The following is a 26,735-nucleotide window of genomic DNA, read 5'->3' on the forward strand; positions in this document are numbered from 1 at the left end:
CTCCAAGTAACACATCTAGTAAATGGAGGAGTCGGGACTTCAGTCTAGGTCCTCTGACTCCAGCCTTATAATTGTAGGTTTGGCCATATGAAACTGCTGATATCACACATTGCTTTCATGTGAAATATGTGAACACTATCTCAGAGATTTTGTATGGTCCCCCAAACTGGCAGAAAGCTTTATGTAGAGTAGGTATCTGATAAATGTTTGATAAATAAATGTTGATTCTTTTCTAAAGCCCTTGCGTAAATCAACGCAGGGAAATCTGCAAGTTGCTAAATACATGCAGAGCTGCCAGATGTCAGCTTGGGACATGTTGCAGCCAGGTGGGGAAGGAGGGCCTGTATATTACCAGCAGTTATTTGGCAGCATCTGACCTAGTCAAATACTGACTTAGGATGAATTACAGAGGAAAATAGCACATGGCCCTGAAATCTGGTAAAATGTCGCATTATACAGTCAATTGGCCATACCAGGCATGTAAACCCGGAGACAGGACAGGTTTGGAAGAGAAAGATTCTATGAGCCTAAGTCAGATGTTATCTCCCACAGGAAATCCCAACGACTTATCTGGAAAGCTTCAAGGTGAAAATATTGCAGTGTAACATCTGTACCATATTTTGTAAACGAAAATATGCAGTTTACATAGCAGAAGATTTGGACTGGACCGCCATATCTCCATGAAAAAAATTATCTAGAATTACCCATATTTCTTTGTTTAAGTCATAGTTAGCTGCGAGCATGAGTTCAAAAGTGGTTGAGAAGGACAGCAGCTAGTCCATACCATGCCCTTATATAAATTACAAACAGGTGGACAAATTACAGAAAAGCATCCTTCCTCTTGGCTGGCCGCGACGTCAGCCTACCCTCCGCCTCGGGCCAGTGTCTTTGTGCAGTTTACTGACTACACAGCCATACCCAGCAGTCTTGGAGAGCTTTTCTCAGCCAACCTTTTTTATAATCAACCAGCACTCTTGGAGGCCAACTATTGCAAATAATTATCTAAGGGAAATCAAGGTCAAATGGCTTCTAAGTGCCCTTTTAACATACCCATATTAGGTGATGATAGGGCTACGTAGAGAGTGAAAACTTAATGGTATTTCTCATTCAGATTCCAGCTAGCAAATTTGGAACAACGGAACTAGGTCACACACGTTCCATTTCCGCATGCTTTGGCCCAAATTGACTGCTGACCCCTGTTCACTCAGCACCAGCCCAAGTTATGGAATATTCTGGATTCAGACACACTTTACCCAGACAACAGGGGTAGCTTCCGCCTTTAGTTCCTGAAATCCTTTGCAGCTTTTTCCTTTTATATTTCTGTTTCCTGGTGACAGTCACCCACCTAACTACACACAAACATTAGTATTTCAGTAGGAAGTAACGGTGATGCCATTCCAGAATGCTTAGATTCTTATCACACATCTTAGCAGATCACACATCTACCACCATTTTAGAACACAGTCCTAAAACAATCAACGTATGTGAGGAAAAGGTAATTTATTATAACAAAACTCCAATGAATCAGATGCAGGAGAGTTAAGAACTTACAAACTAATCAAAAACAGTGTCTCCCTCTCTCTATTTTCAAATCAGCCAACCAGTCATTATAAAGCACTGAATATGTGTTTGGTTCTTGGAAGACAAATAGATAATATCACAGGAAAAATAGCTATTAGAAAAAAAAAAAATTAACCCATGGTTTTCAAGGCCCAATTATCTTTATTTACCACAACTACTGTGTTGTACAACGTGCTGAAGTTGAGAATCATAATCACGGGTATTGTGACATCCTGTTGAAAATGTTGTTGATGGTAAGAAATCCCAGTTCTTTATCCGGAAAGCTGAACAATGGTATAACTATCTTTGATTGAAGAAAAGCACATAATCTGGTAAGATGGTTTTACCTGAGCCAGCTTCCACGCAATCTTCGGGGCCCAGTTTAAATAACACCTTCCCACAGAACTTTCCAGAGCCCTAGGCTAGGTTAGTTCCCGATGATATGCACTTTCAAATAAGTTCTTTCTCTGTAAAACCATTCAATAAAGTCTATAGCAATTACAAGTTCAAGGTCAGTTTGTCTTCCTGGCTAGACTGTCCTACGTGCTGTTGTATCCTTAAGGCCCAGCAAGCTGACTGGCATATTGCAGTGTTTGGTAAATACTCATTGAAGGAATGAAGACATGAATAAATCAAACTTCAACTACCTTCACCATATTGTGTTAAGGTAGGAAAGGAATGAATATTTATTGTGGAGATTTTTTTCAACATCACAACTTGCAAGAGAAAAGGGAATTTTTAACCCAGATTTGATCATAATACACATGTAATGAGAACACCTCCTAAAACATTTATTACTCAACACAGGATGGCTCTTTGTAGGTACTACGTTTCAGACTTAACTAAATTCTATGGGTGGGATAATTAGCATGACTGAAATGCTTTTTACATTCTACTTCTACATGCTCAAACCACACTCCAAGAAGTGGCACATTATAGGACAATGATAAATTGTTAAACTCTCAGTTGGTTCCTTGATTAGAGTGTGATAAAAGTTGGAGGTTGAAGTTGAAGGTTCACCAGTTAGCTCTGATAGAGCACCCCTCCTGGGCCCCACACTCTCCAGCTGATACCATTCAGTTGCCTTCATCTGACGCTTCCAGAGACAAGGCCTCGATAAACTTCTCTCTATTTGTTGACCTGGGGATGGCAACATCCTGGTATATGTTAAAACACCACATGCCAGACGGAAAGGTGATTTCAAGATTGCCAGTTCACTTTATTATTTCTAAATACTGAAATTAAAAAGGGCAGACACCTTCCTGCATAATAAAACAACAACTCTAAAAGCCAATTGACTTAAGAATCAGTCTTCAAAGTGTGATTTTTCTCTGAACTTGTTTCAGATGGTTTTTTTTTCCAGGTTGTGACAATATCAAAATCTGTCTACCCACCCTGCATAATTCAAAGAGGTATTAATAAGCTGAGAGTTAGCCTGACATAATCAAATTGGATTTGGTTTTCCCCATCAGCTAACTGGTATGCATTTATTTACATCAGGTTTTTAAATATCAGCTGAACTGTTACTTGCAAATGATTTCAGCACTGGTAGAATTTAATGATTTTTGATCTTGTTAAATAGAAATTCAGGAGTTGGACAAGTCATAAAGAGAGACTTGGTTGCATACATTTTGTTCCTGAAAGGTCAAGTTTTCTCACTTCAGAGACAATTTTCAAAATATAGGTCACAGTTCTGTTGGATGCCACTGTCGTGGCAATATGCCATCAATCAGTGCTTGCACCATCACCATATTGCCCTTCACAAGACCAGGATTGGAATATTCCTTCTATCAGAACTGGGCGAGTCTCATAAGCATGGAGCCAGGAGTGGTGATTATGGTAAGAGATAATCTGGTTGTTGGTAATGTTCCTTGGGATATTGATGGTGGGGGCAGGAGAGAATGCCTGGCACCACGGAAAGTCTCGATGTTTGCACAAAGAATTCATCCTTGAGGAAAGAGCGGCCACCCTTCAGGAGTGGACGCCCGTACCGAGTCCCCTAACTTTCCCTCATCTTCCTATCACTTTAAAAGGCAAACACTGGAAACCTCTTAAATCAGTCAGCAATTTGGTCAAATGGCTCCCCTTCTCTCATAGTAGCTATTGGCTTATTTTTCTTACTCATGTGTGAAGAAACCATCATTATTCATTCACGTGACTAGATGTTACCTGAAAATAAACCGTGACATATCCTCATGGAAATGATAGGAGGAGGAACTGCAGTTGTTGAATCATTCCTCATGAAATTGGTATTTCTAAATCAGAGTCTCTTGCGGGGCCTGCTTAATGGAACGTACACATCAACTTTCCTCTTGGCACCCAGGGCCACAAACATTCAGACATTTGGAGGCAGCCATCGAAAATTCCGTGAGACCCGACAGGCTATAGCGAGGCTAGGGAGGTCCCTGGGAATTCATGTCAGGGGTTGAGCACTTCAGGGGTTTCCTTCTTGCTCCTCGAATGACCCCCACAGGGTCTCACAGGCAGGATAGATTTTGCTGAACGTTTCCACAGCCGTGGGGTGGAAGAGGGGGGTGCTTATCACCAGAACAGGATTTTAATTTCATTTTGGATGGAGAAGCATTTCTTCTTTATCTCTAGAGATATATGTGAAACAGCTTTTTTTCCCCCCACAGTCTGTTTCCTGACTCTAGCCTCAAATTAAGGACAAAAAGGAGACTGAGCTGCCTTAAAAAAACCTTTTCCTTCTGAAGCAAACGGGGGGGGGGGGTGTTAGAGGTGGGAGGGGGACTTAGGGAAGGCTAACAAATGTGACTTTGAATCAATTCATAGATAACTCATAAATTGAAGAGGCCTTCCCTTATCTTCACATGACCCCCTGCAAAGTTGTATGGTATTTTCCCCCTTCTTTTCTTATCATATGTTTCCTTAAATGCCAAAATCTTTCTCTCCCAAGGATGCTCTTGTTAACATAACTCATTTTAGTTAACCATTTATTAGTGTTTATTATGTGCCAGGACTTTATATGTATCATCTCACAATTCTCTCGATGGTTGCACGAGGTAACCACAATTACTATTCCTATTTTCACAGACAAGGCGAGAAAGGCACAGAGAGGTTGAATAACTGGCCTAAGATCACCCAGCAAAGAGGTGGTAGAGCCAAAATTCAAACTCAAGATTTTTGACTTCAAGCCTGTATACTTAAACACTACTCATACCCTTTCTGCAAATAGATATTCAGTCATTTGAGGATTCTTGTAAGGGGAAAGGAAATAATATTTCTTGAGCATTGAATGGGTACCAGCCATTGTGCCTGGGGACTTTTTCCTCAAACCTTCTCCATAATCCTGTATGCTAGTTATTACTACTGTCACCTGCCCCTCACCCCCAAGTTGAGGTTCAGAAAAGTTAAGTAACATGCCCAAAGTCACAAATCTAGGTAGTAACAAAGCTAGGCTTTAAACCTGTGTCTGTCTGATTCTAACACAACAGAATTGCTGGAGAGACCATAGCCTTCTGCCTCCCACAGCAAACGGAGATGCGGCACTCTATTTCCCTTCAGTTTTGCTAGGTGAGGCACAATTCTGTTTCTCCTTATAAAGATTAAATCCCCTTCTATCTTAATTTTAAATAATCCATAATATAGGAAGTTGTTTTAAAAATAGAGTATTCGCTAAGCAAAAAGACAGATAATAACAAGGACTGGTGAAAATGTGCAGAAATCAGAACCTCATATATTGCTGGTGGGAATGTAAAATGGTGCAATTGCTTTGAACACCACATGGCAGTTTCTTTGCAGATTAAACATGGAGTTACCATTTGACTCAGTAATTCCACTTGTAGGTATATACTCAATGGAATTGAAAAACCTATGTCTGCACAAAAACTTTACATGACCATTTACACAGCATTATTCATAATAGCCTCGAAGTAGAAATGATCTAAATTCTATTAACTGATGAGTGAATAAACAAAATGTGGTATATCTACACAGTGATATTATTTGGAATAATATAATAGGAATGAAGGAATGAAGTACTAAATATAGTGCAATATCTATATACCCTGAAAACATTATGCTTAGTGAAAGCAGCCGGTCACAAAGGACCACGTATTGTATGATTCCATTTATGTAAAATGTCCAGAACAGGAAAATCCATAAACACAGAAAGTAGACCAATAGTTGCCCGGGCTTGGAACAGAGCTGACAGCTAAGGAGTATAATGTTTCTTTTTGGTGTGATAAAAATGTTCTAAAATTGACTGTGGTGATGACTGAACAACTCTAAATATACTACAAACCATTGATTTGTACATTTTAAATGGATGAATTATATGGTATGTGAATTATATCTCAATAAAGCTGTAATATATTTATATTAAAAAATTGCACCATGAAGAAAACTAATATGCATTTGGTAGTCTCTCAAGAAATAGCTATTGAATGAATGTACCAAAGTATTTTATGACTATTTAAAAAATAATATTAGTTCATTTAAATTCAAATATGTCTTTTAGGAGTAGATAGTATATGCTGCAATAATGTTGCATGAAATGTGCCCTAGACTCAACTGTCCGTAGAAGTGAATGGATAACTACTGACATCCCAAGAGTGCTGAGACGTGGGCCTCAGTGAGGGAAGTTTAGCAACAGCCCCACGATTCAGGAATTCCCCCTCTACGCCAACAGGGCCAACTGTGGTAAAAGAATCAATTGTGACTTGTTGACAATGCCACTGAGTATTGATGGTCTCTCATAACCCTCAGTGAGCCAAACCCAGATCTGTGGAGAAGCTCCAGTGTGATTCAGGGCCACCAGTTACTGAAGATGTCACTTGGGTCCTCGTATCTGGGAAGATAAACAACCACCCTCCTTCTACACTACGGAAACTCCCAAGTGTAGGCTCTGGTAGCACTTTTCTATTTATGGCCACGTTTGAGCTCAGGTGAAAAAGTGTGGAGAGAAGAAAATATCAATAAATTCCAGAGGAAAAGTGGAAAGCAGTATTCAGGATTGAAGGCGAGAGGACATGGAATAAATAAATGTCCACACTTGAGATCTAACTGAGTAATTAACCTGATGTGAATGATTAAAGAAAAGCCAAGAGAAAAAGTATCCAAATGCTGAGTGCACTGAAGAAGAAAATGGTAGAGAATTAGTGGATTTAACAGCAAAACAAATGAGCTCAACAGACACGCTTTACTTGAGTAGATATAGTCCAGAACCTAGCACTGACAGACAATCCCTTCAGAGAAGGGTTTCCAGCCTTCCTCAAGGGGGAACAGAAACCTCCCAAGGATACTTTAGAAAGCACGTATTTTACTCTTGGATTTTATAGTAACAACAACAAAATGAGCCCTGGCTTTGGGAAAAATTTGTTCTGAAGTCCCTGTATAAAACGGAAGTGAGAATGTGGTACAAAACTGGAAAAAACTTATCCAAGGCACAGAGGCTCAAAGACCCCATGGGCTGAGCTCCTGACTTCACATCTCCAGGGAATTACTGGTGTTATTTGGGAGAGAATTCAATCCAGTCTACAAGGAAGCATTCCGAAGTGAAACAAAACATAACTACAAAAATGTAGTGTACGCTCCCAGTGTAAAGGATAGGTGAGGGCTTTTGTGTGTTTCATTTCATTCCATTTATAAAATAACTCACATATTTTACAGATGAGCAAGAAACTGTGGCTCAAAGAAATCAAGCAACTTTCCCAAAGTCACAGACTCGTAAGTGGCAGAAATAGGATTCAATTCTGGGTCTTTAAGCTTTCTAACTACTATGTTCTCCACTACCCTAGACCTTTCCAGTAAGACTGTAATCAAATTGTCTGGCTATAGGAGGCCTTCTAGAATGAAAGACTGACATTTTGATAGAGACAAAAAATCACCATGAAACTAAGCAGACCAGAGAGAGAATACTAAGAGAGTAACAAGATACCATTGGGCTTTGGAAGATTTGCAAGTCCAGGAACCATAGGACAAGGAGTATGTATGAAATACTGACCAAAATAAAAATAGCATTACTATTTTAATAAAATACTATTATATTTAGTCCCCCAAAACTTATAGCTTCTAATTTATTTTGCTGTCTGTACTTGATGAAAAATGTATAAGAAAATAAGAACTTAGGGATTTTAGAATGAAACTCCTCTTAACATTACGCTTGGTGTTTTATTTACACTGCAAATATTAAAATATATTCTGAGATTGGTCACTATTTGCCACCGCCAATAAACAAACAAAACCAAGAAGAAAAATATTATAATAGCTTTCAACTTCTCTTACACAATTCACAAAGATGAGACCATAATAGAAATTGTGGTTGATTTTACCAGTTATCTATGGTGATAATAATTCTGAACCATAAATAATTCTCAACCATAAATCTTCCTTTGGGGTTTTGTGGGGCAAATCTTCCCACTGTTTTTTCCCTACCAGGAGTAACAAAGTCATCTGGCTAAACTTATCATTCCTCAATGACATAAGGTAATAAATGGTGAAACATCCCTGTACCTGTGGGTCCCAACGAAAGGGATCTTTTGCTCTCAGAAACTGATCTGAATCTGTCACCAGTAACGGCCACCACACAGAGAGGCTGCAGGCTGCAAACTCTGCAGAAAGAAATGTTGGGTCTATATCTGTTTGAGATACTGGCCCGTTAGTTACCAAGTGGAAAGGATACTGGACAGGAACTCAGGGTACTGCGTTCTAATCTACCTTCTGCCACTCACTAGGTAGGTAACTGTCACCAAGGGCTTTCCTCTCTCCTGGCTACAGCGTTCTCATCTATAAAATGAAGAGCTCAGAGTATACTCGTATCATCTCTAAAGACTTTCCAGCTCTAGGACACTTTGGTACCCGGCTCTACCTAATAACCTGTTTTGGTGATTTCCTAGCACATACCTGTTTCTTGGTCACAGTGCCGTCCACAGGGTCCACGTATTCGAAGCTGTCTGTCTTCACCACACTGTAGACATGGCTTCCCACGGCAAACTGCTGGCCGATGAAGGACTTGTCTGTGACCAGGGCCTCTAGGTCTCTCATGATGTAATATGTCGTCTTAGGCTCTAGGCCCTCATAGTCAAACCTGGTAGGGCAGGGGAGGACACAGGATGAACACAAACCTAGTTAGAGAGCCAGCAATTTGGGTGGACCTCTCAAGGTCATCTGAATCATTGGTTTTGTTTTCATGGAAGAAATGCACAGAAAAGTACCCCCCAACTGGTCTTCCTCTTCCACCTAGCTCTTATAATCCATTCCTCATGTAGCAGCCAGAGTGAGCTTGTAAAAATCAAGTCATGTCCCTCCTTTTCTTTAAATGACTCCAAAAGCGCCCATCACACTGCGAATGACTCAAAACCCTCACCCTGTAAGGTGGGATCTGACCTACCCACCTCCTGACTTGACTTTGCCCCACTTACACCCTTGCTCACTATACTCCAGCCACACTGGCCTCTCTCCGGTCCCTACAGACGCCCCACCCTCCCCTGCCTCTGGGACTTTGCTCTTGCTGTCTGTTCCCTTTGCCTGATATATTCTTTCCCCAGCTACTCAAATAGCTGGTATAGTTTCTTCCTTCGGTTGTCAAGCTTAGCTTCACCTCCAGAAAGTGATGTTCTCTGACTGATAATCCATCTAAGATAACGTCTTTCTCTTTCTCCTCCTCTCTCATTACCCTTTATAGTTCCCTTTGGTAGTTACTCCAACCTGTAGTTACCTTGTTTCTGTATTTGTTTACTTATTTCTTGTCTGTCTTTGCCCACAAGAACTGTAAGCTCCAGGAGGCCAGAGTCCTTAACCTGTTTTGTTCTCTGCTGCTTCTGGTAAGTAGCAAATATTTTGTAGGTAGTGGAATGAAAGATGGGAGGAAGGGAAGGAAGGGAGGAGAGAGGAATTGAGGGAGGTGAAGAGAGGAGGAAAGGAGTACAACATACCATAAAACTCTCTTGGAAACTTGGAAGTTTCACAATTGTTCCATTTAAAAAAAAAAGTCCTCCTAGCCAAGATCATCAAGTTTAACAATGGAGCTAAGAGGTGATTAGGAAAAAAAAATGACTGAAAATAACACCTATCTTATTTATTGTTGTGGGGTTTAAATATGATAAGGCATGCCAAGTAGTTGGCACAGTACCAGACACCAGTGCTTAAAACTCTTACAAGGAACGTCCCTGGGTTCTCAGATACGTCTTGAGTCTCAGTATTAGTTAAACCAAAATTATTTTATTATTTCCTCTCCACCAAGAAAACAGGCTAGAAATCGCTTTATTTCAACCTGATTTGCTGGAGGCTGAGGGAAATGTTTACCTTTCATTCTACCTTGGCTTCCTCCCTTTTTCTTTTCTTTTTTTTTTATTACTATCATTATTTATTACTATCATTTCTTTTTTATTACTATTATTATTACAAAACAACATGGTGATCAGACACTTACATACCTCACAAAGTGATAACCCCAGTAAGTCTAGTGCCCATCTGACACTGTACACAGTTACTACAATATTGTTGACTATATTCCCTATGCTGTACTTTACATCCCCATGATTATATTTTTCAATTACAGTTCACATTCAATATTATTTTAATAGTTTCAGGTGTACACATAGTGGTTAGACATTTACACAATTTATAAAGTGATCCCCCCGATGAGTCTAGTACCCATCTGACACCACACATAGTTATTACCCTATTATTGACTGTGTTCCCCATACTGTACTTTACATCCGTGTGACTATTTTGTAACTACCAATTTGTACTTCTTAATCCCCTCACCTTTCTCACCCAGCCTTCTAACCCTCCTCCCAGCTAGTAACCATCAATTTCTTCTCTGTATCTATGAGTCTGTTTCTGTTTTTTGTTTGTTTGTTTGTTTTATTCTTCAGATTCCACATGTAAGTGAGATTATATGGTACTTGTCTTTCTCTGTCTGACTTATTTCACTTAGCATAATACCCTCTAGGTCCATCTATGTTGTTGCAAATGGTAAGATTTCATTCTCTTTTATGACAGGGTAATATTCCACTGTATATATGTACCACAATTTCTTTACCTGATCGTCTATTAATGGGCATCTTGGTTGATTCCATATCTCAGCTACTGTAAATCATGCTGCAGTGAACATAGAGGTGCATATATCTTTTCAAATTAGTGTTTTGGATAAATACCCAGTAGTGGAATTGCTAGGTCATCAGGTAGTTCTATTTTTAATTTTTGAGGAACATCCGTACTGTTTTCCATAGTGGCTGCACCAATTTGCAATCCTACCCACAGTGCATAAGGGTTCCCTTTTCTGACGTCCTTGCCAGCACTTGTTGTTTACTGATTTATTGATGGTGGCCATTCTGACAGGTGTGAGGTGATATCTCATTGTGGTTTTTATTTGCATTTCTCTGATGGTTAGTGACATTGAGCATCTTTTTATATGTCTATTGGCCATCTCTATGTCCTCTTCAAAGAAATGTCTATTCAGGTCCTCTGCCCAACTGTTAATTAGATTGTTTGGGCTTTTTGGTGTTGAATTGTATGAGATTTTATAAATTTTGAATATTAACCCCTTATCAGATGCATCATTGGTAATATCTCCTTTCATTTGATAGGATGCCTTTTGGTTTTGTTGATGGTTTCCTTTGCTGTACAAAAACTTTTTAGTTTGTTGTAGTCCCATTTGTTTATTTTTTCCTTTGTTTCCCTTGCCCCAGGAGATATATCAGTAAAAATATTACTAAGGGTAATGTCTGAGAATTTACTTTCTATATTTTCCTCTAGGAGTTCTATAGTTTCAGGTCTGATATTTAAGTCTTTAATCCATTTTGAGTTTATTCTATATGGCAAAAAAAGGTGGTCCATTTTCAGTTTTTTGCATGTATCTTTCCAGTTTTCCCAGCACCATTTATTGAATAGCCTGTCTTTATCGCAATGTACAAGTATATTCTCACCTCCTTTGTCACAGATTAAATGTCCATATAGGCTTGGATTTATTTCTGGGCTCTCTATTCTGTTCCACTGATCTGTGTTTGTTTTTAATGTCAATACCACACTGCTTTGATTACTATAGCCTTGTAGTATAATTTGGTATCAAGTATGTGATACCTCCAGCTTTGCTCTCCTTTCTCCGGATTGCTGTGGCTATTCAGTGTCTTTTAAGGTTCCATATAAATTTTAGGATTGTTTGTTCTAGTTCTGTGAAAACTTCCATTGGTATTTTCATAGGGATTGCATTGAATCTGTATATTGCTTTGGGTAGTATGGACATTTTAACTATATGAATTCTTCCTATGAATGAGCATGGTATATGGTTCCATTTACTTGTATCTTCTTTAATATCTTTCTTCAATGTCATAATTTTCTGAGCACAGGTCTCTTACTTCCTTGGTTAAATTTATTCCTAGGTATATTTTTTATGCAATTGTAAATGGAATTGTTTTCTTAATTTTTCTTTCTGGTAGTTCATTATTGGCGTATAACAATGCAACTGATTTCTGAATATTAATTTTGTGTCCTGCTACTTTACTAAATTCATTTATCAGATCTAATAGTTTTTGGTGGACTCTTTGGGGTTCTGTCTACAGTATCATGTTATCTGCAAATAACAGTTTTACTTCTTCCTTTCTGTTTTGAATGTCTTTATTTCTCTTTCTTGTCTGATTGCTGTGGCTAGGACTTCCAGTACTACGTTGAATAAAAGGGATAAAAGTGGATATCCTTGTCTTGTTCCTGATTTAAGGGGAATGCTTTTAGCTTTTCCCCATTGAGTGTGATGTTTTCTGTGGGTTTGTCATACATGGTCTTTATTATGTTGAGCTATATTTCCTCTATTCCCACTTTGCTGAGAGTTTGTATCATAAGCAGATGCTGGATTTTGTCAAACGCTTTTTCTGCATCTATTGATATGATCATATGATTTTTATCTTTAATTTTTTTATGTGGTGCATCACACTAATTTATTTGCATATATCGAACTAACCTTGCATCCCTAGAATAAATCCCACTTGATCACGGTGTATGATCATTTTAATGTATTGCTGAATTTGGTTTGCTAATATTTTGGTGAGGATTTTTGCATCTATGTCCATCAGGGATATTTGCCTATAGTTTTATTTTTTTGTAATATCTTTGTCTGGTTTTGGAATCAGTGTAATGTTAGCCTCATAGATTGAGCTAGGGAGCCTTCCCTCATCTTGAATTTTTTGGAATAGTTTGAGAAGAATAGGTGTTAATTCTTCTTTGAATGTTTGGTAAAATTCACCTGTGAAGCCATCTGGTCCAGCAGTTTTGTTTGTTGGGAGCTTGTTGATTACTGATTTGATTTCCTAAGTAGTAATCAGTCAGTTCAGATCTTCTGTTTCTTTTTTATTCTGTCTTGGTAGATTGTATGCTTCTACGAATTTATCAGTTTCTTCCAGATTGTCCAATTTGTTGGCCATATAACTACTTGTAGCATTTTCTTAAAACTTTTTGTATCTCTGTGGCATCTGTTGTCACTTCTCTTCTTTAATTTCTGGTTTTATTTTTGGGGGTCCTCTCTCTTTTTTTCTTGATGAGTCTGGTTAAGGATTTATCAATTTTGTTTATCTTTCCAAAGAACCACCTCTTGGTTTCATTGATCTTTTGTATTTTTTTTAAGCCTCTATTTTGTTTATCTTCACTCTGATCTTTATTATTTCCTTCTTTCTACTCACTTTGGGCTTTGTTTGCTGTTCTTTTTCCAGTTTCTTTAGGTGCAAAGTCAGACTGTTGATTTGAAATTTTTCTTGTTTCTTTAGATAGGCCTGCATTGCTATGAATTTCCCTCTTAGGACTGCTTTTGTTGTGTCCCATAGATTTTGGGTCGTTGTGTTTTCGTTTTCATTTGTCTCAAGGTATCTTTTGATTTCTTCCTTGATCTTATTGTTGACCTATTCATTATTTAGTAGCATGTTATTTAGCCTCCATGTGCTAGTGTGTTTTTCAGTTTTTTTCTTGTAATTGATTTCTAGTTTCACACGACTGTGGTCAGAGAAGATGCTTGATATGATTTTGATCTTCTTAATTTATTAAATTGGTGGTCTAACATGTGGTCTATCATGGAAAATGTTCCGTGTGCACTTGAAAAGGAAGTATATTCAGCTGAAAAGGAAGTATATTCAGCTGGTTCTGAGTGAAATGCTCTAAAAATATCAAATCCATTTAGTCTAGTATGTCACTTAAGGCTGCTGTCTCCATATTGATTTTCTGTCTGGAAGATCTGTCCATTGTTATCAGTGGCATGTTAAAGTGTGCCCTACTATGATGGTATTACTGTTTATCTCTGCCTTTGTGTCAGTCAGTATTTGCTTCATATATTTATGTGCCCCTCTGTTGGGTGCATAAATGTTTACTATGTTGGATATGTAATGTTGGACTGATCCCTTTATTATTATGTAAAGTACTTCTTCATCTCTTAGTGTAGTCTTTGTTTTAAAAATCTATTTTGCTCGATATAAGTATTGCTATATCAGCTTTTTACTCATTTCCATTTGCGTGAAATATCTTTTTCCATCTTTTTACTTTCAGTTTGTGTGTGTCTTTTGATCTGATGTGGGTCTCTTGTAGACAGCATACACATAGGTCTTGTTTTCTTATCCATTCAATGACCTTATGTCTTTTGATTGGAGCATTTAATCCATTTACATTTAAAGTGATTACTGACAGGTATATAGATGCTGTCATTTTATTATTCATTTTTTATCTTCTTTTGTTTGTTTTCTCCCTTCTTCTTCTTAAGAAAATCCCTTTAACATTTCTTGTAATACTGGCTTGGTGGTAATGAATTCCTTTAGCTTTTTCTTGTCTGGGAAGCTCTTTATTTCTTCTCCCATTTTAAATGATAGCCTTCCTGGGTAGAGTAGTCTTGGTTGTAGGCCCTTGCTTTTCATCACTTTGAATATTTTCTACCACTCCCTTCTGACCTGCAAAGTTTCTGTTCAGAAATCAGCTGACTCCTTTGTAAGTAACTAGTTGTCTTTCTTTAGGTGCTTTTAGGATTCTCTCTTTGTCTTTAACCTTTGCCATTTTAACTATGGTATGTCTTTGTGTGGGCCTGTTTGTGTTCATCTTGTTTGGGACTCTCTGCACTTCTTGACCTTGTAAGTCTATTTCCTTTTCCAAGTTATGGACGTTTTCAGTCATCATTTCTTCAAATAGATTCTTGATCCCTTGCTCCCTCTCTTCTCCGTCTGTTACTCCTGTGATGCGAATGCTGTTAAACTTGATGCTGTCCCAGAGGTCCCTTAAACTACCTTTGGTTTTCTTTTTATCCTTTTTTTCTTTTTGTTGTTCCAATTGGGTGTTTTTTGCTACCTTGTCTTCTAAATTGCTCATTAGAACTTCTGCTTCATCTAATCTGCTGTTGATTCCTTCTAGTGTATTCTTCACTTCTGACTGGTTCTTTGTAATGGTTTCTATGTCCTCCTTTATGTTTACTAGCTCTTTGTTGAAGTTCTCACTAAGTTCCTTAAGCATTCTTACAACCATTGTTTTAAACTCTGTCTCTGGCAGGTCAGTTGTTTCCATTTTCATTTAGTTTTTTTCCTGGAATTTTCTCCTGTTCTTTTATTTGGGTCATGTTTCTTTGTTTCCTCATTCTGGCTGCCTCTCTGTGTTTGCTTCTATGTATTAGGTAGATCTCCTATGTCTCTCAGTCTTTCCTGGGTGGCCTTATGTAATATGTGTCCTGTGTGGTCCAATGGCACAGTTTCCCTGATTACCCATATGTGTGTTCCAGAAGTGTCCCTTGTGTGTGTTGCATGTATTTTCCTATGGCAGTTGAGCACTGATTGCTTTTGGTGCCTCAGTAGGTGGGATTGACTCTCAGCTTCACTGGCTGTGATGATTGGCTATGCCTACAATGTATGAGCTGCTGTGTGAGGAATGGCCCCTTAGAGGTGGAATTCCCCCATGGCTCTAGTGCCTTTGATACTACCCTTTGGGTGTTCCACTTTTGGGGTTAATCAGGTAGTACTCTGGTGTGGTCTGAGGCTGGCCTCTGAGTGTGTTATTTTGGGTGCTTCCTGGGAGGTGCTCCCATGCAGGCCAATTTCAGCCTTGCCTGTGACTTGCCCAGGGCTAACTAGTAGAAGCTACAAAGCTACATGCAGTTGGATGCTGCCTGTGCTGGACCAGGAAGCATGTAGGGGTGGCACTCGTGTGAACAAAGGCTGGCTGCCACCAGTATCGGGCCTGAAGCAGCTTAGCAAAATGCCCAGATCCCCCTAGGTCTGTTGCCACCTGCCGGCTGCCAGTAAGGCTCAGCCACTGAAAGAGCCTCCTTAGGTGCGTGGGCTTGACTCGTTGACCTGGTGGTGACAGTGCCCCCTACGATGCCACCCGAGTTGGGCAAGGCAGGTTCCCAGGGAGTCACCTTGGTGGGGCCAGTGGTTTTCACAAAATTAATGCAGGTTCAGTTCTTGCGACAGTGCTGACCTTCTAGTCACACTGCAAAACACTCAGAAAACACCACAGCCAGCCACCGCTCACCTTGTGCCCGCAGTTTCCCGAGAGTCCCTCCTCCCACCCCAGGAAAGGCTGCAGCACGAGCTGGGGCTGCCTACCTGCCACCGAAAGTTTCACAAGCCACCACAGGGCGCCGGCTGCTATAGAAGCTCTTGCAGTTTGCAGGGTGGGGCTGGCCACTCAAGAACTAAGAGTGCCTTGGGCAATGCCACACTAGCTAGGCAGGGCGGGGTCCCAGAGAGTCACCAAGGTGGGGCATGAGCAGATTTTACCAGAAAAAATGCGTTCTCAGATTTGGCCCTCTCCTCCTCCATTTTTCTTTATCTTTGTGATCTTTTTGGATAGAAACCTGAAACATAATTCAATGTCCAACAAGAATTCTAATCTCCATTGCATTATATTCTCTAATATGGTATTTGTTATGAAAAATGCAATTATCATGTAAGCTCCTGGCCACAAAACCTGAACTATATTATAAATACACTTATCATAACACTTCAAAACACTGGCAGAAAGCTACATAATCATTCCACAAATTATGAGAAAGACATCCCTGATTCAAAGCGATCTCACTAAGCCAGAAGTTGGCAATCATAATATATTTTATCAGGGTGAACTTTTAAAAACAGTTTTATGCAATAGGAGGATTTGCTGTTCCAATTAGCCCCTTGGTATGCCAAGACAGCTCACAAGAAGCAGGATTTTTTGGCACTTGTTAGAAATACTAGTGAATAAAACAAGTTCCCACCTGCCTTGAGAGTCCTTATTTTATGATACAGTGAATAATTTGACATAGTTTGTAGGCTCTCGTATCTTTAGCTTTCATGACTAAACAGCAACTAAGAATATTATGTCGTCTATATTTCCCAGAGAATTGCAGTCTTTTATTTTAATGAGTAAAACCACAGGCTTCCTTATTCTCTGATATTTATCTAAATAATGACCTCTTAAGACAAGAAACAATCACCTTATAAGGGAAATCTAAAGCTTTATTTCTGTTCCTCAAGCTCTTGAAACACAACCAAAGATCCAAAATAGTTGGCTATTCATAAGCAAAGCAAATGAAATGCAATCTCTGTTTTTAACACAAAGAGAGCCTCTAAGACTACCCAAGGATTCCCTTGCCTGCCTCATCCCATATTCTTTCCTAACATCCTTTCCTACCACTGTTCTCCTTAAACCACAGCTTGGTCCTAGGGACACACATCTAGCAGGCACCATGCAGCCAGAAGTCTCTGCCCACTCACTTATTTAAAGAACAGAAAAGTGATAGAGACCCCCAACCCTAAGCTCTTAACCACTGACTTTTCCCCTTTCTCCTTTCCAGGGTAATATTTCCCTTTTCTGTACCTCCTTTCATGGGGACAAAACTTTGGCAAAATCTGGGGCTCACGAATCGTGTGGCCCCTTCAGAGGGTGCCAGCTCAGGCATTTTGGACATTGTTTGAACCATTAGTGGGGAGGTAAGACAAAGTTAGGGGAGATGATTACAAAAGCACCCCAATCTGTTGTAGCCTCTGTCTCTGTCCCCTTCCTTGATAATTATGAACCAACAAAGAAAGTCTCTGGTTTGACTCCACAACTCATGGGTGGCAAAGAACCTTTCAAGGTTCTGCAATTCAGATTCCCTCTTGAGATGACTGCCCACCTTATAGGCACTGATGGGGAGATTACAAAAGGATGTCACTTGCAGAGGGGAAATCTGTGCCTTCCAGTTTGGTAGTCCTTGACACCCCCCCCCCCCCCAATCACCTATCGTGGTTATCTGGCTCCAGCGTCTGTGTTCTAGCCCACCTGTTTTAGAATCTTCCCTAAGAGTAGTTTCCCAGGATCCATAGAGAGACCTTTACCCTTCTCACCTGCAATAGTAGTGGCGGCCAAATTTGGCCCAGTGATCTCGGACAATTTCCTCCACACTCTGCTTCCGGGCAGCAATAATGGAGAGCCAGACCAAGACAGCCCAAAGGCCATCTTTCTCCCGGAGGTGATCGGAGCCTAAAGGAGAAAGAAATGTTCTGCTGAGGATTTGTTCCTGGGGGAAAAGTAAAAGCTAAATGAACTATGACGACCAGTTAGCAATTGAGTGTTATATTGAAATGGTTGGATATATTTATTCATTGTGTTAAATATATGTCCCATAATATACTTACATTTCCAAAAACAAGTAACCAAAATTCTGATAGTACAAAACAATATCAAAAAATAAAATAAAATCCTATAAACCCTTGAAGCGACTAAAGAGCCAAATTGATATCATATTTACCCAATGGTATCATTCATTCAGTAGATATTTGGTGATCCTTATAATATACCAAACATTGCTCTAGGTACCAGGGATACATCAGTGAAAAAGATAACTCTTTTCTCATGAAGCTTAAATTCAAGTAGGTGGAAAACATCAACAACTGAAGAGTAGACAAATTAAAGAACACGATGCATCAAGTAAGCACAAGGGCTATATAAAAAATTAACTGGGTGATGATGTCACAGAGTGTGACAGCAGCAAAGATTGCTATACCTAGAGTAGTGTATTTTACCTAGAGTAGGGTTGAATGGTGGCTCCCCAAAAGATATATCTACCCATAACCTGTGACTGTGAAAGAGCCAAATTGCAAATATACTTAAGTTAAGGATCTTGAGATGAGATCATCCTGGACTGCCAGGTGGGCCATAAATCCAATGACAAGTGTTCTTAGAAGAAGAGGGGACACAGAGAGAAGAAATACAAAGGAGCAGGTTATGTGAAGACAGAGGTAGAGATTGAAATTAAGCTGCCACAAGCCACGGCATGCATGGAGCCACCAGAAATTGAAAGAGGCAGGGAAGGATTCTCCCCTAGAGCCTTCAGAGGGAACATGGCCCCGATCACACCTTGATTTTGGACTTCTGGCCTCCAAAACTACGAGAGAATACATTTCTGTTGTTTTAAGCCACCCAATTTGTGGTCATTTGTTATGGCAGCCTTAGAAAACTAATACAGGTAGTCAGGGACAGCCCCATTGAGGTGAAGACATCTGAGTTTACATCTGAGAAGAAGGAGTCAGCCATGCCAAGATCTTGGGGCAAAACATTTCAAGTGGAAAGATAGCAAGCACAAAGTCCTTGAGGCAGGAATAACCTTGGAAGTTTAATCCTATAGCTATTTCTATAGAAAGAGATGCAGTTCATATTGTGGCATTCACAAGAATAAAGAATAAAATCTAAACAGGTAGCTTCCTGTACAAAGAAGAACCCAGAAGAATGTTTTATAGATGCATTTAAGCATCCGTCTGTTGGCCAATTGTAAGATTACTCTGACGTGAACAAAGCCCTGGGTACAAAGGAACATGTTGTAGTGTAAGAAACGTGGTACAGTGGCGAAGGTGCCGGGAAGGCTTTGGGACTAAGATTTTAAACCAAATGCTGCTACTTCCCAGGTGTGAGAAGTTACAGCCAAGATGTTAATATTTCTGAGCCCCAACTTCTGATCTGTAAAATGGCGATACCATCACCAATCTTGTGGGGTTGTATCAATTTAATCAAGTTCAGAGGGCAGGCTCTCAAGTCAAATTTTTCATGTTCCAATTTTGGCTCAGCCACCTACCTTTGTGTGACTTGCTGTCCTTGCTTGCAACATAGGGACAATAATGGGTCCTACTCCATGGGGTGACTGTCAGGATGGAGAGACCAAACATGCCTCGATATTTAGAGCAGTGACTGGGATGTTACAACAGCAGTTGCTGATGACCGTGTTGTTGGTAATTCACATAAAGAACCAACATGATGCTGACTCCTCAGTACATACACTGAGGCAAACTGTTCTGTTATTCATGTAATTTAATCCTCTGTCTCTTGCAATAGCAATGTCTTAAGAAGGGGACTGGGACCAGGGGATGGACCATTTCTTCTTGCAATAGAGCAATGAGAATGGACAACAGTGCTCTTGGGTTTCAGGGCTCTGAAACATTGGTAGAAAATCAAAAAGGGAAACCTCACAGTCACAGGGCTGCTTAAACCTTGAAAACGCTGAAACAATCTCTTAATTAAGTTAAACATCTTTAATAACTTCTCAGTGAAGCTAGGAACTATTGACCCTTCTTGTTACATTTATAGTGTTAAATGTTTTTCTCAAAAACCAAACAAAACAAAACCATACAACCTTGAGAGGGCAGCAGAAATATTTGAAAGGAAAAAGGATCAGTCTTTAGTTTTGCCTACACACCGGTCCGTGATCTGCTGACCACACTTTAGATGGCTGGTTGCAGCTGCCGTTAGGTTAAGAAGACCCTGGATTTTAATCATCACACCATGGAGTGACTCTAGTCTCATCCCAGTGAACTCTTCACACTGCGACAAAAATGGAAGGAGTTTGGAAGATGCTGGGTTAGCTCCATAGCCAAGTGCAAAAGAAAAAAAAAAATCTAGGAAACCTTGCCCAGTGGAATAATTTTAAAACATTTTGTCCTTTTATAGCTAAAAAAAAATAAAAATCACTTTTATTTACTGGCTAAAGAAAAATACCCTGTTGTTCTAAAACATGGGCTTTGCATACCTTGCATCTCCAGCTGGATTACATTACATGGAGATAGAGCCATTAGATACTATTAACTCTGTGAAATAAGATGTCATAATTTAGCAGTAGAGAGACATAAAGTTCTTTTAGCAAGATTAACACACACACACACACACACACACACACACACACACACACCCCTCAGCCATTCGTAGCCAACTGCATAGCAGACTGTGAGTTGGCTTGGATATACATGCCTACAAGTTATACATCTGTCAAGATTCATAAGGGGCCAAGGATGAAGTAAAATTGTGTTCTTCACAGATCGCTGAGGTGGGGACAGAGACATTGATGCTGCTGCCCTTATACAGATGTTCCCACTGGATGCTCACAGTGTGCTTTGGGGGCAGCTCCACCAAACCATTAACACTTATTCTCCATGAAGTGGGAGAATCGCAGCTGGTTTGCTTCTTCTTTTGCGGTATTTGCACAATAAATGTGTATTATTTTCATAATAAGAAAAAAAAAATACATTTTTAAGGTATCAATGGTGTGTAGAAATTCCCATTTGCAAACATTAAATTCCATTTAGCCAGAGCTAGTCGGGATACTAACGGGATCAATACCACTTACGAACAGGTGAGGAACTTCGAACCCATTGATCATCCCATTTCTCAGGCTGAGTGATAGTGTTTAGGAGCATGGAGAGTGACTGTGACCCCCACCCGGTGGTCTCAGGATGAGGATCCGGGATGTCCTTCAGGACCTGACAGAAAGTGAGGAAGGAGAAGGAAGGAGGTCCACTGCTGCGCTGTCAACATTGGGCGTGGGGCAAGCCTGGCTTGGGGGACGGGGTTTGCCTGCCTCACAGAGAGACCCCACTAGGAAGGACAAAGCTTCAGATGCACGTCCGAAGCCCCGGTGCCCATTTCTACTGTTGCTGACCACATGTGGAGAGGGGCTCACCCGGCCTGCGTTTCACCCCCTTTTTTTCCCAGGCAAAATCCCAACATTCTGTGAACAGTTAAAGAGTTGTTTGGGAAAAAAAGCAAATGAGATATTTCTTTACTTCCTCACTTCACATGTTCACATCTGCTCTGTCTTTAAAACATGAGATCCCAGAAACAAAAAAATTCTTATACTGGAACATTTATACACATTATTGCCAGTACAATTTTTTTAAGACTATTTTTTTAGAGCAGCGTTAGCTCCATAGCAAAACTGAACAAAAAGTACCAGCAGGTAGCCTGTATTCCCTGTCCCCACATAAATACTACCCTCCCCCATATTCAACGTCCCCCACCAGAGTGGGACATTTGTTACAACTGAGGAACCTACACTGATTGACACATCATTATCACTCAGAGTCCATAGTCTATGTTAGGGTTCACTCTTGGTAGTGCACATTCTGTGGGTTTCGACAAATGTATAATGGCATCATTATAGTGTCATACAGAAGAGTTTTACTGCCTTAAAAACCCTGTGTCTGGCCTATTCATCCTCCCTCCCTCCTAGCCCCTGGCAACCACTAATCTTCTCACCATTCTTCATGGTTTTGCCTTTTCCAGATTATCATTTAGTTGAACTCATACAGCATGGAGCCTCTTCAGTTTCACATCTTTCACTTAGTCATATGCATTTAAAGTTCTTCCATGAATTTTCATGGCTTCATAGCTCATTTCATTTTAGCAATGAATAATGCCAGCACAACTTTTGAAGCTCTCTTCCTCTGGGTTCCTGGCTGGTGGTGCAGCCAGAGCTTGCCACCTGGCTGATGACACTGCAAGGAGCTTTTACCCGTATTCCCAAAGCGTGGAAGTACCATTCACTTTGCCTTCCTCCATCCAGGCCAGCCCAGCCTGAAGCAGCTGTCCCCTACCCAGATGCTAGGAAGAGGGCACTCAGCTCGTCCCTGCCATGATTCCAGCAAAAATTGGTACAAAAAAGAGGGACTATTGTTCTCTCATCAGAAACATCCCTATTCTCCCTCTACCCAAATTAGACTTTGAATTTTCTCAAGCTTTTAAATCATATTATTTGACCGAGGCATTACACTAATCAGTATAGTGACCTCACAAAAGAAAAGGGGAAAATAAAGACAGTACTCAAACTTTTCAAAGGAATTTTCTTCCAATGAAAATCTCAGCATGGGCAAATCAACTCAACAAAACATCACATATGTTACTACTAACAGATCAAGTCTTCTCAGCAGACAGCTCAGGAAAGCCTGAATCTGTCCATTAGGAAAATATAAATCAGTTTGGACCTGCTGCTGACTCCAAGATGAAACACAGGTTAGTGATTCTCAGCTCAGGCTGCACATTAGAATCACCTAAGAACTTATAGATACCGATGCTCAGAATTTTTGATAATAGGACACAAGCATCAGTAATTTTTCTTTTTTTTAAGCTCCTTGGGTGATTCTCATGGACAGCCAGGGTTGAGAGCCAATGCTTAAGGTGAAGGGTATTCAAACTAGTCCTATGTTGGGGGCAGATCACTTAGACGTAGTGAGATAGGCCTCTTTCTCTTTTGGTTTAAATTTGGAGTTGAACAAATTAGCCATGGGTCTCTAGTTCAGTGGATGCCACTGGCCTTGCTCAGGTGGGTGGCTCTCGCTGAAGTCAGGTTGAGTATTACCATTTCTCCCTTCACTGTTGTCTGGAAAACTTGTCTTGTGAAGGTTTTGTCAACTTTGGGGCAACCAACTCACCTTGATCTACTTGGAACTTTCACAGTTTTAGCATGAAATGTCCCATATCCTGGAAAACCTCAGTCCCAGGCAAACCAGGATGGTAGGTCATCTAATAAGAAAGGCCACTCACTCAAAGAGGTTCCTGATGGTTTTTTGGATATGTGCACATTTGGCACGTAACCTTAGCACACACATTTCCTGGAGCCAGAAATGACAGGGGATGTGTGTGTGTGTGTGTGTGTGTGTATGTGTGTGCGCGCACGCGCGCGCGTGTGTGTGTATTTGCTCTTGAAGCAGAACTGCAAAGCGAGATAAATTCCATTCTTGGAAGAATAACAGTAAAGCACCAGTCACTAAACTCATTTTAAACATCTATTACCTAATTTTCATAATTTGATAGCTCCTTTTTACCGATAAGAGATTGAGGTGAAGTCATTCATAAGAGGTCACACAGTGATTACGTAGTAAAAAGAAGATTCAACCTGGGCAGTTTGGCTCAGACACCATGGACTTTACTACTAGAATCGCCCGATAATGACAGTGGGTCTTGGGAATTGCAATAAAGCAGATACAATGCCTAACGTGGTTAGGGCGGAGGCAGCCCTTCTGAGGATTTGGGTAATGAATTTGCGCTTCTTCCTTCTCACATTAGACATGCAGGAAAAGTTGCCAAATTTCCCTTTACTTCTCCTCTCGTATCAATTTACCCTTTTAATTTGCAAATGAAGTTTTCGTTAATTTTCAGTGAAAATCTTCCCATCCTCTTTTTATCCACTCAAGACAAGGATTTGTCTTTTAAAAAATAGTAGAGTTATTAGGGGAAATTGGGGGACATGCCTTGCAGATGAATCCAAGATTAGAGAACATGCTACAGAATTGTGACAGGTTTTTTTTTCTTTTTTTCCATGTCTCAAACTGCATAATTCAGCTTTTTAAATCTAGCCAACCAGCAAGACTCATGGAAAAATTGTCACTTTTCCATGGTTAAAAATAAACACTTTTTTAAAAATGCACTAAAATTTTCACCTATTGGAGAACAAACTCTGGTGCACATAAGCAGGTCACAGCCCGCTGTCAGCTCAGAAAGGTTTGTTGGCTGCTCAGAAAGGCAGTAACTGACAGATGTGGCTCACCCTGTGCTGTGGGCAACATGGCTACCAATAATAATACTATGTAACAATAAATTTGATGACAACCATGATGATGATGATGATGATGATGATGATGATGATGACGACGATGATGATTGACACAAATATGCTGTGGCTTTTGGCCAATAGCCTGACCATAGAAACACCCTGTAAACTCCCTGAGGGAAGGGTCTCTCTCTGAAATTACTCGTCACTCTTCCTGGCCCTGGCTCACAAGAGGTGTGCAGTAAATATTCACTGAATGAATAAATAAATTACTGAGCGAAACTCTAGTATAGAATTTGATAGAATTCATCAGAGTCATTCCTCACTAAAAGTAGCCAGCTAGCAGCAACCTGGGACATTACATTGGAAGACACTTTACAGATCATCCCACTGAACAGATTCATCTTATAAACGAGGAAACTGAGGCCCAGAGAAGATAAGCGATCTGTGCAAGGTAGTTGAGCCACAAAGATGGGGAGTCAAGATTGGGGCCAAGTCTGTCCACTCCTGGTGCTGTGCTGTTTATATACCATTCCCCCAAGTCCCCTGGCATTCATTCTCCACCTAAAAGAATAACCAGACGGGAGAAAATGACCTCTTGGCATTTTCTTAAATAGGGGCAACTGAGTACTGTGGCACCAGTGAGAGTTGGCTTGAATCCTGGCTCTGGCACTGTGACGTTGGCCTGTGGCTTGACGTTCCTTACTAAGCCTCAGTTACCTTATCTGTAAAACGGGGGTCAGTATGGTCCCTACTTCAGTTCATTGAAACAATGCACAGGAGGCCCTAAGCATTGTATCTGCATGCCCTAAGGCAGTCAAGCTATCCACCCCAGAGGAGGGGAATACAGCCAGCCAGCTGACATACTTCTCTCACAAGAGCACTCGAGCACAAGAAGGTAAGGGACAGTGGGACTTTCTAACTCATATATCCCATCCCATTTCTTTGTCACCTCTACTGATGGGAGCAACACAACTCTTTAAGAATTCTTCCTTGACAGGACATAAGCTGTATCAGAAATCTCTCCAGTGGCCTGCATTACACGCCTGCATTACAAGGTTGGGGATCTGTCACTCTGTAGTCATTATACTTTATTCTCAGTGAGGCCACCTAGCAACTATCAGAGAGCAGGTAGAGATGCCTCGAAGCACAATTTTCGGGATGAATCTTAAATACCAAGGGATGGCATCCTTATTGAAAGTCTCTTAGCAGGCGCTGTGAAAAGAAACGCTTAATCTGCTTGGGATCCTTCAGTCTGTGGCTAAGGGCCGTGATTTCCCAGGAATCCCAGTCCTAGAGTGCACTGCTAAGTGTGGACACCGCCTCAGAGGCCCAATTCCTTTGTTTCTGCTCCACACTTAGGTATCACACTACACTCCCTCTTGCTACTTCTCATCAGCTTAGAGGATGAATTGAAGGATCAATGGAACTGGAACCGCGGAGACCGCAAGAAAAGGATCCTATGGGATGAAGACATTCTTCCCACTCCAGGAGGGAACTCTGTTTCCCAGCACCAGGTTTGATAGTTTGTAAAGGGTCCAGAAGGGAGTTTCAGCTTTCGGACTTTACAAGGCGGCATTTGGGGATGTCAATCACAGCACCTCTGTGCTCTGGCCCAGACTAGATTGAATTGCACATGTGCACACAGCCTGTTGCAACTAGCCCAGCAGTGAAACTGCTCTCCTTGCACTGCTAATGCTGTCATCACAGCCCCCTCACATCACATCTGCTACCCAGCCAAATTTACACAAACTGGCCACAAATAAATGTGGGAGAACCTCAATAATCTGAAATTCACAGATCTATAGGCCTTTTTCTCTAGAGACTTGGACAGATATGGAAATAGCCAAATGTAGAATTAATGAGCTCCTAGATAGGGAACTAAGGCTTTCCTTTTTTTCACCTTTTTAAAAGTATACGTTATTAAATAAAACAATTGTATAAATAAGAGGGAGCTAAATCTATTCAATATTTATTCAACAGCACGACTGTGAACCCAATCTTGAGCTAGGCTGTACATAGTTCATGTGTGAAATATAAATGAAGGAAGAGGCATGGCCCTGAAAGTATTATTAACTGTATAACCATTAGGGGATGTAAAATGTCCATTCATAAAATAACCAGGGAATAAGTCAGTAACACAAACCATAAGACAATAGAGCAGAGAATGTCTAGGACAAAGGCCGTCAGAATTTAGCACATATAAAAGATCCCTAGCCCACTGTTGAATGTGGCTATTTATAGGTAATTGTTAGCAATCCCACACAAGAAATAAACAAGTTAATAAAATAAATTACAAATACTTGACAGTATTTGAAATTTATAATCTGTTCATTCATGCAGGTTTGGGGAAAAAGTCTTTCTAGAAATGCTTTGTTAGAGATTAATTTGTGTTGATAATTATATGACAATTAAAACTAGCTAA

General features: G+C 40.3%; 1 protein-coding gene across 1 annotated transcript in view; it reads right to left on the reverse strand.

The window, feature by feature from the left end:
* The window catches only part of PGM5 (phosphoglucomutase 5), a 178,060-nt gene that overhangs the window by 36,901 nt on the left and 114,424 nt on the right, over positions 1-26,735 (reverse strand). Inside the window, exons 8-9 of the mRNA XM_019730342.3 lie at positions 17,847-17,982; positions 8,425-8,608 (exon numbers count right to left, since the gene is read on the reverse strand). Coding sequence (XP_019585901.1) covers positions 8,425-8,608; positions 17,847-17,982 — 320 coding nt within the window. The remainder of the gene's footprint in view (positions 1-8,424; positions 8,609-17,846; positions 17,983-26,735) is intronic.

This window comes from Rhinolophus sinicus, chromosome 16, assembly GCF_057876585.1.
Source record: "Rhinolophus sinicus isolate RSI-liver-muscle chromosome 16, RSI-T2T, whole genome shotgun sequence".
NCBI lineage: Eukaryota > Metazoa > Chordata > Mammalia > Chiroptera > Rhinolophidae > Rhinolophus > Rhinolophus sinicus.